Here is a 15470-nt window from a genome sequence, read left to right as displayed (position 1 = left end):
TACCATATGATCTCACTTACATGTGGATTCTGAAAAACTTAATAATTGAGAAATGTAAACAGAAATAGTCTCAGAGACACAGGAAAAACTGAGGGTTGCTAGTTGGGAGGGGGTGGGGATGAAAGAGAAGGGGAAGGGATGAGACAATACAAATTGGTAACTACAATATGGCCTCAGGGATAGAAAAAACATTCTGGGGAATATAATCAATAATGTTGTAAATATTTTTTAGGGGGCCAGATGGACTCATGTCTTGTTAGGGAGACCACTTCATACTTGGTGTAGAGGCCTGACCACTGCAGTGTATTTCTGAAGCTGATGTTGAATAATAATGTATGTCAACCATTATTATATATACATATAGTCATGGGGCATGGAGTATAGTGTGGGAATGGAGTCAATGGAATTGTAATAGTTAAGCATGATATCTGGGGTGGGAGGGCAGTAGATGGGGAAGGGGGGTTGTTTCTGTGCGAAGGGTGAAAAGGACAACTATTGCATTGTTCTGTACACCTGAAACTAACAATAAAAACAAAACAAAACAAAACATAAACTTGTCAATAACCCTAACCCTAACAGCAACTCTAACCCTGTCCCTATTGTTAAACCTGTCCCTAACTCTAACCGTAACCTCATCCTAACCCTAACCCTGTACTCTGTCCCTAACACTAGCCTTAACCCTCACCCTAATACTGACCCTAACCTTGTCCCTAAACCTAACCCTAACTTTGTCCCTAACACTAATCCTAACTCTAACCCTAACCCTTATCCTATAACTGTCCTTAACCCTAACCTAACCCAAACCCTGTCCTTAACCCTAACCCTGTCCTGAAACCTAAAAAAAAGAGGAAATACGGTATTATTTTAAAATGTCAATGTTATAAAAGGCAAAAAAATGTACATTGGAATATTCCAGATTTAAGAAGAGACATGCCAATACCTGATCTTAGACTGGCACAGAGAGAAAAAACAATTCTATAAAGGACATTATTAGTTCAATTGACAAAACTAGAATACTAACAGTAGAATAAATAAAAGTATGAGATCAATGTTTAAACTCTTAAAATTATTAGTTACACTGTGATTATGTAAGAGAATATTCTTATTCTACACACTCAAGTACTTAGGGGGAAAGGACATGATGTATGCAACTTGAATATGGTCAGAAAAAAATTGTTTGTCTGTCTGTATGAATGTGTACATACATGCAGCCAGATAGATAGGCTGAGTGACTGAGCAAATATTAAGTAAATGGAGCAAAATGTTAATAATAGGTGAATCTGTGTATTCGTTGTACTATTTTTATGTTTGCAAATTTTCTGTAAATTTGAAGTTATTTCCACATAAGTTAAAAATAAGTTCCCTAAATTCTATTATCTCATGGGCACTGTGATATCAATCAAATAGCAGTAACCAATCCCAGGCCCTTTCTGCTGCCTGAAGGCCAGCCAATGGCAGACTTCTTCAGCTTTTCCTAGCTTGGTAATGATTGGACAGAAAATTGTGTTTCATGCTTGCAAATCAATGTCAATATTTCAAATTTTCAAAACCATAAAACATATATAGATCTGTATGTCAGTTTAGCACAGAATGTGGAGGTTGAGTTCTTATTCTTGGATGTTCTAGAAAAAAGAATGCAAAACCTGTGATTACTTGGTAGGAAGAAGCTGTTGAAAGATGAGACAATGACAGGGGACTAAAAGCACCACAAGCTGAATCTATTCAGATGTGTCTTTTAGTTAAAAGTAATAAACTTTTCTTGTTTAAAGGTGAGTGGTTAGGATAGCATAGAGGAGACTGTCAGTAATATCACCGACATAGCTGTCAGCCATATCCCCTCTGTGATTACTGTTCCAGAACATGCTAACTACATGCACCTGCTACTCTTTGCCCAAGGATTTTCTCTCAGCTCAAGCATAGCAAATTGGAAGTGCCAAGAAGTTAGCATGAGGATACGTACCTCAGATTCCTCACCCTCCGAGAAGAACAACTCTGAGGATTGTTTCACACTCTCCCAGAGTTTTCTAATGAGATCGAGTCCCAGGGGCCCACAGTTGTAACCTGCCAGTTAATGTTCCCTTATGGCTTTCTTCCTTCCCTGTCTCATTGTCTTCTCTCCTCTTAGTGCCTCCAGGAACTATTTGCACTCAAATCCGTGTTTCCATGACTGCTTCTGGGGAGCACAAACTGGGACAGATAACTACTTTTATTTATTGGAAACTTAATTGGAAAATGAAGTCAAATGGTGTGGAGGAGAAAGAATAGGTTCAATGGTACGGAACAGTGAGCTTAGTCCCTTAGCAGTCTGGACTTGAACTGATAATGTGAGGTCACAGGATTTCAGGATGGCATTTTAGCCTGTCACTCTCTAGTTACAGGAGGTCCTATCAGTTGGAAGATATTACCTACCTGCTGCCCACACTTAAACTGATCCATGGTCCATTGCTCTAGTGTCTAGGGAGAGCACTGCTATAAGATCAGAGTGGCAGAGCAGGGTGAACTTGATGGCTATTGAGCTCTCTGCTCTGTATCATGGAAGGTCTTGAGAAGAACACAGATGAAAGAGAAAGAAAAGAACAAGGCAGACTTGGAACAAGACACAGTAGAAGCAGGCACTTGTATGCCTCTTTCAAGAGCTTTAGAACCCAGCCTTTTTCCTTCTCTACCTTGGTGACTAGGAAGCTGAGCTAAATTCTGGAAGTTTTCCTTAGCTTAGGTTTTCTGATAAAATTACCACCTTTACTTATTACTAAGCATGTTTTTAGTTTTATTGCATCTATGCTTATTTTAGAAATTGTCTCCATTCTTTTTGGAAACAAGTGGTATATATGACATATGCAGTATAAATATATGGTATGAAGTTAAAAATAAAAGTAGTAACTTTCCTTCAGATTATCAGTATTTCAGTACAATTTCTCCAGAAGGACCAAAATAGCAATGGTAAAACCAAGAAAATTCAACCATACTATATTTCTCTCTGTATTTAATAGTTCCAGGGTAAAACAGAAGTTGATAGTATAATGGCCACTATAGTTAGTGGCCACCAAAACTTTGTTCCTTTTTCAACTTTTTTTTATGCTTTAACCATTTTATAATAATTCTGATTTGCTTTTCAGATTGCATAAATCTTTCTCCTTTCTCAACTTTTTATTTTGAGAAATTTGAAACAGACAAGTTGAAAGAATAGTACAATGAATACATGTAGATTCATATCAAAATTCGATAATAGTTAACATTTTTTCATATTTGCTTTACTGCCACCCCAAAGTATACACACATACACACTCATACATTTTTATTAAAACCCTTAAAAATTAGTTGCAGGCATGATACTTCACTCCTAAATTCTCAGCATTCTTCTTCTAAGAATAAAGATATTTCTTTACATAATTACAATGCCATTATCATACCTAAGAGAAACAACATTTATTCCATAACATTAAATAATATCCTGTTCACATTCTAATTTTTAGCCTTTTCAAGCCAGAATTAATCAATGCTCACAAATTATGTCTGTTTTTTAAAAATTATTTTCATGTGTACAAAACAATGCAATAGTTATACTTTTCACACCTCACACAGTGACTATCCCCCTCCCCCAATCCACCGCCCCACACCCCCCATATCATACATATCTATACAATTCCATTGACTCCACTCCCCACACTATACTCCACATCCCATGACTATATATATACATTCACTTATAGTTGACATACAATATTAAAGAACATCAGCTTCAGGTGTACAGTGCAGTGATCAAGACTCTACCCCATCCATGAAGCAGTCTTCCTGACAAGACATGTGTCCATCTGACACCCTACAAAATATTTACAACATTATTAATTATATTCCCCTGTCTTTCATATCCCTGTGACAATATTGTAGTTACCAATTTATGCTGTCTAATCCCTTCCCTTTCTCCCTCATCCCCACCCCCTCTGCCATCTAGCAATCATCAGTTTTTCCTCTATGTCTCTGGGACTATTTCTGTTTACTTTGCTTATTTATTCAGTTCTTTAGATTCCGGATATAAGTGAGATCATATGGTACTTGTCTTTCTTTGACTGATTTATTTCACTTAACATAATGTTCGCTAGGTCCATCCATATCATTGCAAATGGTACGATTTCATTCTTCTTTATAGCTGAGTAATACTCCATTGTAAAAATGTACCACAGCTTCTTAATCCAGGTGTCTACTGATGGGCATTTTGGTTGTTTCCAAGTTTGGGCTATTGTAAATAGCACTGCAATAAACATAGGGGTGCATATATATTTTTCGAATTAGCGTCTTGGGTTGCTCTAGATAGATACCTAAGTTTTATTGTACTCTTCATTTTAAAGTCTATTTTGTCCAAAATAAGTATTGCTACTTCAGCATTTTTCTCATTTTCATTTGCGTGAAATATTTTATTCCATCCCTTTACTTTCAGTTTCTGTGTGTCTTTTGGTCTGAGATGAGTCTCTTATAAACAGCATATGCATGGGTCCTGTTTTCTTATCCACTCAGCCACTCTATGTCTTTTGATTGGAGCATTTAGCCCATTCACATTTAAAGTGATTGATAGGTGCATATTTATTGGCATTTTGTTATTTGTATTTATGGTCTTCCTTGGTTAGCTTGTTTTCCCCTTTCTTTTGTATAAAAAAGCCCTTTATTTAAAAAGATTTTTATTGGGGAATTGGGGGGAGGGGAACAGCGTTGGGGAATTGGGGAAGGGGAACAGACAGGTAGACAAATTGCTGTTTTGTTCTTCAGTCCAGTTGTGGAGGACGTCGCTTCACTGGCCCATGTTGGTATAATCATTGTGCTCTTCCTGGGTGAGGCAATCAGTCGCCGGTCATTGGTCGGCCGCTCACAGTGGCTCCCGGTAGCTCACACCAGCTGCCGGCCGTTCATGCTGGCTGCCAGGCACTCATATAGCTCACGGCAGCCCACTGCAGCCCTGCTGCAGCCCACGCCATTGCCAGTGACTCACAGCAGCCCAGCTCCAGGTTGAGCTGTTGTTCATCATCTTAGCTGTAGAGGGTGCAGCGTCACAGGCCCTCAATGTGGGATCCAAACCACAGCCCTGCTGCTCAGAGCTGGTGCTCCCAAGCGAGCTCTTAACCAGCTGAGCCACTCGGCCAGCCCTAAAAACGCCCTTTTAACATTTCCTGCAATGCTGGCTTGGTGGTAATGAATTCCTTTAGCTTATTCTTTTCTGAGAAGCTATTTATCTCTCCTTCAATTTTTAAGTGATAGCCTTCCTGGGTAGAGCAATCTTGGTTGTAGGCCTTCTTTTTTTCCCATCATTTTGAATATTTGCTGCCACTCCCTTCTGGCCTGCAGAGTTTCTGTAGAAAAGTCAGCTATTAGTCTTATAGGAGTTCCTTTGTATGTAACCTGCTGTCTTTCTCTTGCTGCTCTTAGGATTATGTGTATGTCTTTAATATTTGCTTTAACCTTTGTTTGTTTGTTTGTTTTTATGTTTCTTTGGTCTCTTTTCATTTAGGATAGTACTCATCTTGTTTTTTCCCCCCAGCACATTAACTTTTTTAACAGTCTGAGACAATTTTCTTTTTTGCAATTAAAAAATTTTTTTTCAATTATAGTTGACATTCAATATTATTTTATATTAGTTTCAGGTGTACCCATGGTGGTTAGACATTTACGTGTGTGTAATTTATGACGTGATCCTTCCGATTAATCTACTACCCTCTAGCACTATACATAATTGTTGCCATATTATTGACTATATTCCCTATGCTGTGCTTTACATCCCCATGACTGTTTAATAACTACCAACTTGTACTTCTTTTTTTTTTTTTTTTTTTTTAGATTTTTATTGGGGAATTGGGGGATGGGAACAGTGCTGGGGAATCGGGGAAAGGGGAACAGACAAGTTGCTGTCGTTTTGTTCTTCAGTCTAGTTGTGGAGGATGTTTCACTGGCCCAAGTTGGCACCATCATTGCGCTCTTCTCTGGCGAGGCAGATCAGTCGCTGGCTTCTGGACGGCCGCTCACTGCGGCTGCTGGCCACTCACGCTGGCTGCTGGCCGCTCACGCTGGCTGCTGGCCACACACGGTAGCCCATGGCAATCCACTGCCACAGGGACTGCAGCCCACGCCGTCGCCGGCGACTCATGGCAGCCCAGCTCCAGGTGGAGCTGTTGTTCAGCATCTTAGCTGTAGAGGGCAGTGTCACTGGCCCTCATATGTGGGATCCGAACCGGGGCCCTCTGGCATCCCAAGCCAGTTCTTAACCATTGCGCCACTTGGCCGGCCTAGCTGGCTTTTTATTCAATGTATTTTTGATATTTATAGTCAATTATGATTTTTGATATTTAAATTATTCCAAATTTGGCGAGTGACTGCCCTTTTAGGCTGGATTTTCTGTATTTTGGTATGACTCTCTTAAGTCTTTGAAAGCTCACTTGCTTTCTGGTATAACAAGATATCCTAAGCTCACCTTGCATTTCTGTGCTCCAAACCTAGAATCAGCTATTTCTCTAAGGAGCATAGCTACATTCTAAGCAGCTAAGACCATTATCCCACTAATGTAGCAACTTCCTCACCTAGCTCCTTCCAGGCTGTTACGGCATATGTTTATATCTGAATTTCTGGGCCTTAACATAGGCTTACCACTTAGAAGGCATTTAATGATATTTTTTAAAGGAATGAACACCAACAGGTATCAGCCAGGACAATGGTTCTCAACCCTGACTGCATATTAGAATAATCTAGAGAGCTTTTAAAAAATATTGGTGCCCAGGCCCCATACCCAAATATTCTGATTTAATTTGTCTGACATGGAGAGACAGTTTAGCCTACTGGTTAAAAATAGACTTTGGGGCCAGACTTCCTAAGTTTGAATCCCTGGTTCAACATTTACCCTCTGTGTGACCTCTTTAGATGGCTTCAGTTTCTGCATCTATAAAAGAAGGGTAATAACAGTATCTACTTCACAGGCTATTATGAGAATCAAATAAACATAAGTGCTTAGAACAACCCCTAGCAAAGTGAACACGAGCTAACTGTTAGCTCTTAGTGAGATAATTAATTTTTTGAAATATTTCCCAATGTATTTTCCCCTTTTGATAATGCAGGTTTGTCCTCTGCAGCCTTTCCACTATTAAGACTAGAGCACAGGCTGGACTAGAGACGACAGTGGGGTGGCTTGAGGGCAGTTCTTGCCAGACAGATAGGGGAGGCAGAGAGCTTCTCCAGTCCTGGGTAAAGGAGAGACAGATTCCTGGGTTCTCTAGAAGTTAGCCAAGGAAAATGGTGAAAATTGCCTCAGATGGATTGAGGGGGACTAAAAGCAGAAGGGACTTAGGACTGGACTCTGGGGGGAAGTCTCTCTGCCCAGAGCCCTGACCCACTTGGGCAGCCAATGTGGAGTTGAAATGAAGATACAGCAGGCCTCCCTGCTCCCCGAGCCTGCTCACAGAGTTCCTATGTTACCTTGGAAGGAAGGGAAGAGTAGCTACAGATAAGTGTGTTTGCAACTAGCTGCTGTAGGGGTAGGATGTTAGGGGATCCTGCACCAGAAAGTTAGGAGGAAACAGGCTAAAACCAGAGGCTGGAAGGAAGGTGCATCCAAGATTCAAAGAACCAGTAGCTGGAACAAGAGCCAAAGTGGGGGCTTTGTCCTCAGGGAGCTGGCTGCAACCCCTCTTGGTGGAATATAAAGAACTGGGGCACACCTGAGTTAGAAAACACAGGAGTGGGTCTTTGGTATTCAGCTTATCACTGTTACCAATAAGATGCCTGCTGTTCAAACCCACCTGGGCACAAGCGTCATTGGTAAGTTCCAAGGCCACAACGTTGTTGTCTTTTGGAGCTCTTATGATCAGGGAATAGGTTCCTGCCACTAGGTGTCATCTACCACCACTGTCTTCTCTGTCTCTGGAAACCAAATTTCTGTGCTGGAATGAGCCATTTTTCTCTTCCATTCAAAGAACCGACATCCATGCACTCTCCCTGTGGGCAGTTCAGTTTAATTTCTCTCATTAGCATCAAACACAAAACCTCATTACTTTGCAGAGAGAAAGGGGTAGAGTTCTGACTTTTTTTTTCTTTAACAGCAGCTTATTTGAGATATAATCCACATACCATAAAATTAATCTTTTAAAAGTGTATAATTCAGTGGTTTTTAGCATATTCACAGAATTGTACAGCCACCACCACCATCTAATTTCAGAACATTTTCATCTTCTAAAAAACAAACCTTGTACCTATTAGCAGTCACTTCCTGTTCACATTTCCCCTAACTCCTGGCAACCACAAAACTACTTTTTCTATGTATTTGTCTTTTCTGGACATTTCATATAAATGGAATCATATGGGGTCTTTTGTGACTGCCTTCTTTTATGTAGCATAATGTTTTCAAGGCTCATTTATGGTGTAGTATGTATTAGTACTTCATTCTTTTTTATTGCTAAATAATATTCTTCTTTTACAAGATTGTTTTGGATATTCTGGGCTTCTTGCATTTGCACATGATTTTAAGATCAGCTTGCCAAATTTTGCATGCAATGTCATCATTTATTTAGGTTTTCAATTTCTTTTAATGATGGTTTGTAGTTTTAAGGATACAAGTCCTGCACATTTTTTGTCAAATTTATTCCAATGTATTTTATTCTTATGGATACTATTATAAATGGAATTGTTTTCTTAATTACAGTTTCGGATTGTTCATTGCAAGTGTATGAGGTGTGATAAAAAAACACAGTGGATGTTTAAATTAAAAAAAATTGATTACAGTAAAAGACACATTGTCATTAATCCCCCTCAAGTACTCCCCCTGGCTTGGGACACACTTATCCCAATATTCTTTCCACTTTCTGAAGCAATTCTGGAAGTCCTCTTTCATGTCTTTAGTTGTGCTGTTGTGGCTGCTTCGATGTCCTGAATCAATTCAAAATGTTTTCCTTTTATGGTCATTTTTACTTTGGGGAAGAGCCAGAAGTCGCAAGGTGCCAGATCCGGATAAGGATACACTGTAATATTTTTGACAGAATCTGCCTACCAGAAGCGATGTGTGACATGGAGCATTGTCATGATGGAGGATGAAGTAAAGACACTCACAGAAGAACACTTCCAGAACTGCTTCAGAAAGTGGCAAGAATGATGGGATAAGTGTGTTCAAAGCAAGGGGGAGTATTTTGAGGGGGATTAATGGCAATTTGTCTTTTACTATAATATTTTTTTTAGTAGTTTCAGGCATACAAAACAATACAATAGTTACACTTTTCACCCTTCACAAAGTGATAACACCCCTCCCCCAATCCACCGGCCCTCCACCCCATATCATACATATCTATTAAAATTCCATTGACTCCACTCTCCATGCTATACTCCACATCCTGTGACTATATATATACATATAAAATTATAGTTGACATACAATATTATTCAACTTCAGCTTCAGGTGTACAGTGCAGTGGTTAAGCCTCTACACTGTCCATGAAGTGGTCTCCCTAAGACACGTGTCCATCTGACACCCTACAAAATAGTTACAACATTATTGATTATATTCCCCAAACTGTCTTTCATATCCTTGTGGCAATATTGTAGTTACCAATTTATGCTGTCTAACCCTTCCCCTTCTCCCTTATACCTAACCCCCTCCCATCCAGCAACCATCAGTTTTTCCCATATATCTCTGAGACTATTTCTGTTTACTTTGCTCATTTATTATAGTACATTTTTTTAAAGATTCATTGTATCTTTTGATCATACCTCATATAGAAAATAATTTTTTTTGTATATGGACCTTGTGTCTTGCAACCTTGCTGAATTCATTATCTCTAATAGCTTTTGTGTGGATTCCTTAGGATTTTATAAATAAAAGATATCATATGTAATTACTTCTTCCTTTGTAATCTAGATGCCCTTTGATTTCTTTTTCTTTCTGAATTGTCTGATTAAAACTTCCAGTACAATGTTGAACAGAATTGGCAAGAGTAGATATTCTTGTCTTGTTCATTATTTTAGGGGAAAAGCTTTTTGCATGACATTAGCTGTGGAATTTTCATAGATGCCCTTTATCAGGTTAAACTCCCTTCTATTTCTAGTTTATTGGGTGCTTATATAATGGAAGGATGTTGGATTTTGTCAAATTCTTTTTTTGCATCTATTGAGATGACCAACCTGTTTTGATTGTTTATTCTACTCATATGGTATATTACATTGATTAATTTTCATGTAGTGAATTGAACTAACCCATTCCTGGGATAAATCCTGGTCATGGTGCATAATTATTTTTGTATGTTGCCCAGGATTCTCTCAAGAACTGTGAAGAGTCTGAGATTTTTTACAGGTTAGCTTGCTACATTTCATAGATGACATGAAACTCCTAGATCAGAGATGAAAGACAGTGTTACTCAGCAACAATAGCAGCTAGTATATCAGCATTTAAAAAATGGCAGTTATTTGAGCCCCAGTTCCCAAAAAGGGCAACATGAAGAGTGCCAGATGACACCTGCACAAATCAGTGGCTTGCTTTACAGGAGAGGAACCTTGAACTTAGGGACCCTGAAGCTTTTAGAGTGACCAGTAAGCACAAATGCCCTTTGCTATGGAGGGAGACACTATCTCTATATTTTAAGGCCATATGCTATATAAACATGTTTATAAAGATAGCCCAAACAAAGATAGACAGTATCTCTGCCCAAAAGAGATGCAGAAATGCATGAGACCATGAGGAACTGTCTCCCAACAGACTTTCCTGTTAATATTTTCCTTAATACAGCCTTCATTATTCCTCTATTATATGTAATATATTTATATATTTATGTCTTTTTTGTTTTATCTGTTATACATGCACATAATTTAGAGTCAAACAGCTTTACAAAGCATAAAAACAGTTGTCTCCTACCCCACTCCCAATTTACTGTACCTTTTTTAACTCTGGCTGATTCTTCTGGCATTGAACACTGTATCTATAAATAATTTTTAAATTTTTTTACACTTGACATACAATTTTATATTAGTTTAAGGTGTACAATATAGTGATGAGATGTTTATATAAATTATTCAATGACCACCCAGATAAATCTATCAGCCATCTGACACCATACATAGTTATTACAATATTATTGACTATATTCTCTATGGTGTACTTTCCATCCCATTACTGTTTTTATGACTGGCAACTTGTACATCTTAATCCCTTCCACCTTTTCACCCCTACCCTCCCTCCCATCTGGCAAGCATTAGTTTGTTCTCTGTATGTATGAGTTTGTTTCTGTTTTGTTTGTTCATTTATTTTTGTTTTTGTTTTTCTTCAGGTTCCACATATAAATCATATGGTATTTGTCTTTCTCTGTCTGACTTATCTCACTTAGCATAATACCTTCTAGGTCCATCCATATTGTCACAAGTAGCAAGATTTTATTCTTTTTACGGTTGAGTAATATTCCATTATATATATGTACCACTTTTTTTTTTAAAGATTTTATTGGGGAATTGGGGGAGGGGAACAGCGTTGGGGAATTGGGGAAGGGGACCAGCCAAGTTGTTGTCCTTTTGTTCTTTAGTCTAGTTGTGGAGGATGCCGCTTCACTGGCCCATGTTGGTATTATGATTATTGCACTCTTCCCAGCTGAGGCAGTCAGTTGCTGGCCATTGGACGGCCACTCACGGTAGCTCACAGCAGCCCACTGCAGCTACTCCAATGCCGGCCACTCACGGCAGCCCAGCTCCAGGTCAAGCTGTTGTTCACAATCTTATTTGTACAGGACGCAGCTGACTGGCACATGCGGGAATCGAACCAGCAGCCATGTTGTTCAGAGCTCGCACTCTTACCAACTGAGCCACTCGGCCGGCCCTGTACCACATTTTTATTATCCACTCATCTATCTATGAACAATTAAGTTGCTTCCTTATCTTGGCTATTGTAAATAATGCTGCAGTGAACACAGGGGTATATACGGGGTCTGACAATTAAGTTAAAGAACTTGCCACTGTGCAGTTACATTGGGAGCACTGTACAAACAACTCAGTAAGGTTTCATAGCCTTGGTATATCAGTGTCTAACAGCTGTGTTTATGTCGCCATGTGGTGGTGTCTTGCTGAATGGTGTTCATTATTGTTGTTGCGTGTTTTTGTGTGCCATCATGAGAATGCTGAGCTTGAATTACAGCAATGAATAAATATTAAATTTCTTGTTAAACTTGGCAAGAGTGGAAGTGAAACCAAGGACATGTTAGTTCAAGGTTATGAGAATAATGCTGTGAAGAAAATGGCAGTGTAGAAATGGATTAAATGTTTTTCTTTCTTTTTTTTTTTAAAGATTTTATTGGGGAATTGGGGGGAGGGGAACAGCATTGGGGAATTGGGGAAGGGGAACAGACAGATAGACAATTGCTTTTGTTCTTCAGTCTAGTTGTGGAGGACGTCGCTTCACTGGCCCATGTTGGTATTATCATTGTGCTCTACCTGGGTGAGGCAGTCAGTCGCTGGTCATTGGTTGGCTGCTCACAGCAGCTCCCAGCAGCTCATACCGGCTGCCAGCTGCTCACGCTGACTGCCAGCCACTCACATAGCTCACGGCAGCCCACTGCAGCCCCGCTGTAGCCTACGCCATCACAGGCGACTCACAGCAGCCCAGCTCCAGGTTGAACTGTTGGTCATCATCTTAGCTGTAGAGGGCGAGCATCACTGGCCCTCAATGTGGGATCCGAACCGCAGCCCTGGTGCTCAGAGCTGGCGCTCCCAAGCGAGCTCTTAACCAGCTGAGCCACTCAGCTGTCCCGGATTAAATGTTTCTCTGACGGGAGAGAAAGGTCAGGGCAGCCAGTAACGAGCAGAACTGATGGAAACACTGCAGCAATTCATTGAATTGTACATCAAAATCATCGGCTGACTGTGGGAAGCATAGCAGATCTAAGAAACATCAGTAGAAAAATATCTTAACTGAAAATCTTGGCATGAGAAAGGTGTGTGCAAAAGTGGTCCCGAAGGAGCTCATCAATGAACAAGAGCAAAGGAGAGTCGACATTTGCCAAGACCTTTTGGAGAGACAAGATGATGTTTTGGGCCATGTTATCACTGGTAATAAAACATGGGTGTAACAATACGACCCTGAAACAAAGCATCCAAGTGCATAACAGAAGTCAGTCAATTATCTAAGACCAAAAAAGTTCTATCAGTCCAAATCAAGAGTCAGAACAATGTTGCTAAGCTTTTCTTGATATCAGAGGGATTATTTATTATGAATTTGTTGACAAACAGTTAACCAAGTTTACTATTTGGAAGTGCTGAAAAGGCTGTGTGAAAAAGTTAGATGAGGAGGAGCTAAGATGGTGGAATAGGTGGGCACTGTGCCAAATGCCTCCCAGGATCACACCAAAATTACAAATAATTTATACAACATTCAACCTAGGGATTCACTAAACACTAACTGAACAGAACCACTAAACTAAGGATTTAAAGAAGAGGCCATGTCGAGACTGGTAGGAGGGGGCGGAGATGTGAGGCGGACACACAGAGAGAGGGCGAACGCCAGGAGGGACACCTCAATGACAGAGGCTTCCCCTGTTTGGGGAGGGAACCTCCAGCCCCACATCAGGCTCCTCAGCCCAGAGTTCCTCTGCCGGGAAGAGGAGTTCCACGATAGCTGGCAGTACAAATCAGTGAGTACTCTCTCTGCTCAACTCAGTGTGGCAGAGGGCAGCTAGCGGCCCAGTCGCCCTCCTGTGAAGCCGGCACACAGGCTCGCTCGCTGGCGAGCACTCACCCAGTCCCTGGTGGAGGGAGTGGCACCGCAGGACTGGGGGGGTGGGGGGTGGAGGCGGGGGCAGGATCCCGTGGGGAAAGAGCCTGGTGTGGGAGCTGGAGGTTTGGGGATCATTGTTCCCCCTGTGTGAAGCTTGCATACGAATGGATTACAGGAGGGTGCCACTTTTTCAGGGTTAAGCCTTCCCACAGGGGTTAAGTTCAGGACCTCACTAGTCTGATGGAATTGGCATATGTGTGCACACTCATGCTGCCTTGGGTGCCTGCTCTCCACACTGTTTGTGCGGTGTTACCAGAAAAATGCCTGACTGTCGGGCTGCTTTCCCTGCTCCACAGGCTGCTGATTGAGACAAGCAGAGACTGAGTGTTTTCCTGAGAGTGTTGGGCCAGGAGCAGTGAGGTGGCACGATCCGGCCAAGGCATTCTTGGCACATTTGTACAGGCTGGTTGCCGGTGCCGGAGTGCACACTGCGCTGACTTTGTAGAGGCCAATGACCATACCCCATGGTGCCCTGGGTGCCTGCCCCACCCACCTAGAGCTTTGTTGCTGGGGGCACCGTGGACTCTTGGTGCCAAGCCCCACCTCCATAGGCCACAGAGGTGTTTTGTTTGTTTGTTTTTAAAGATTTTTATTGGGGAATTGGGGGATGGGAACAGCGCTTGGGAATTGGGGGAAGGGGAAGAGACAAGTTGCTGTCGTTTTGTTCTTCAGTCTAGTTGTGGAGGACATTGCTTCACTGGCCCAAGTTGGCACCATCATTGCGCTCTTCCCGGGCGAGGTAGATCGGTCGCCGGCTTCTGGACGGCCACTCACTGTGGCTGCTGCCCGCTCATACTGGCTGCTGGCTACACACGGTAGCCCATGGCAACCCACTGCAGCAGTGGCTGCAGCCTAGCCGTCGCCAGCGACTCATTGCAGCCCAGTGCCAGGTTGAGCTGTTGTTCAGCATCTTAGCTGTAGAGGGCAGTGTCACTGGCCCTCATATGTGGGATCCGAACCAGGGCCCTCCGGCGTCCCTAGCCAGCACTTAACCAATGCGCCACTCAGTCGGCCCCACAGAGGTTTTTTGCATCAGCAGACAGCTTGCAGCAACCTGTGGGGTTTTTGTTGGTGAGCACAACTCGGAGTCCACCGCAGCTAATTGCAGGCAGCTCACAGGAGCCTGCAAGCCTGAGAGGGAGGCTGGTGCACACGAAGCTGGGCCCTTGCCCTTCACACAGCTGGTGCTGAGTCACCTGGAGACTATTGCTGAGCAAGTTGCCTGTAGATTAAAGCGGGTAGAGAGTCTTTTTCTTTTTCTTTTCTTTCTCTGTTTCCCTCCCCTTTTTCTTTTCATCCTTCTCTTTTTTCTTCCCTCTTTTTTTATTATTACAATTTTTTCCTTTTTCTTTCTTTCTTTTCATTTATTTATTTATTTATTTATATATTTATTTTTCTCTTTCATCTTTTTGTTCCTTTTTCTTCTATCTGTTTCCTTTATTTGTTGTTTCTGTAGTTTGTATGTCTTGTTATTGCTTTGGTTACTGTTTTTCTGTCTTGTTCTGCTGGTTTTGTTTCTTTTATGTACTTTTTTCTTTTAATTATTTTTTATTATGAAATACACATTTTTTATAATTAGTTTCAGCTGTACAACACAGTGCACTAGTTATACATTTTACCCCTCAAAGTGACAACCCTCCTCCCCCAATCCACCACCCCACTTCCCCCCAATATCATACATATCTATTACAATTCCCTTGAC

The 15470-nt window shown here is 41.2% G+C and overlaps 1 protein-coding gene across 3 annotated transcripts in view; it reads right to left on the bottom strand.

Annotated features, from left to right (window-relative positions):
* The window catches only part of KBTBD12 (kelch repeat and BTB domain containing 12), an 86960-nt gene that overhangs the window by 6154 nt on the left and 65336 nt on the right, over positions 1–15470 (bottom strand). Inside the window, exon 6 of one of the 3 annotated variants that reach the window (XR_002125764.1) lies at positions 7773–7968. The exons of 1 other annotated variant lie outside the window; for it this stretch is intronic. Coding sequence is in view for 1 of the 2 variants with exons in the window: in XM_019658652.1 (XP_019514197.1) it covers positions 14773–14990 (218 nt within the window). In the remaining variant the exon portion in view is untranslated. Of the gene's footprint in view, positions 1–7772; positions 7969–14734; positions 14991–15470 lie in introns of those variants that run through there. One more of the 3 variants, XM_019658652.1, reaches the window with a different exon arrangement.

Source organism: Hipposideros armiger, unplaced genomic scaffold (assembly GCF_001890085.2).
Source record: "Hipposideros armiger isolate ML-2016 unplaced genomic scaffold, ASM189008v1 scaffold_286, whole genome shotgun sequence".
Taxonomy (NCBI): Eukaryota; Metazoa; Chordata; class Mammalia; order Chiroptera; family Hipposideridae; genus Hipposideros; species Hipposideros armiger.
Note: the sequence above shows the minus strand (reverse complement) of the source record. Positions and strands in the feature narration are given on the sequence as shown.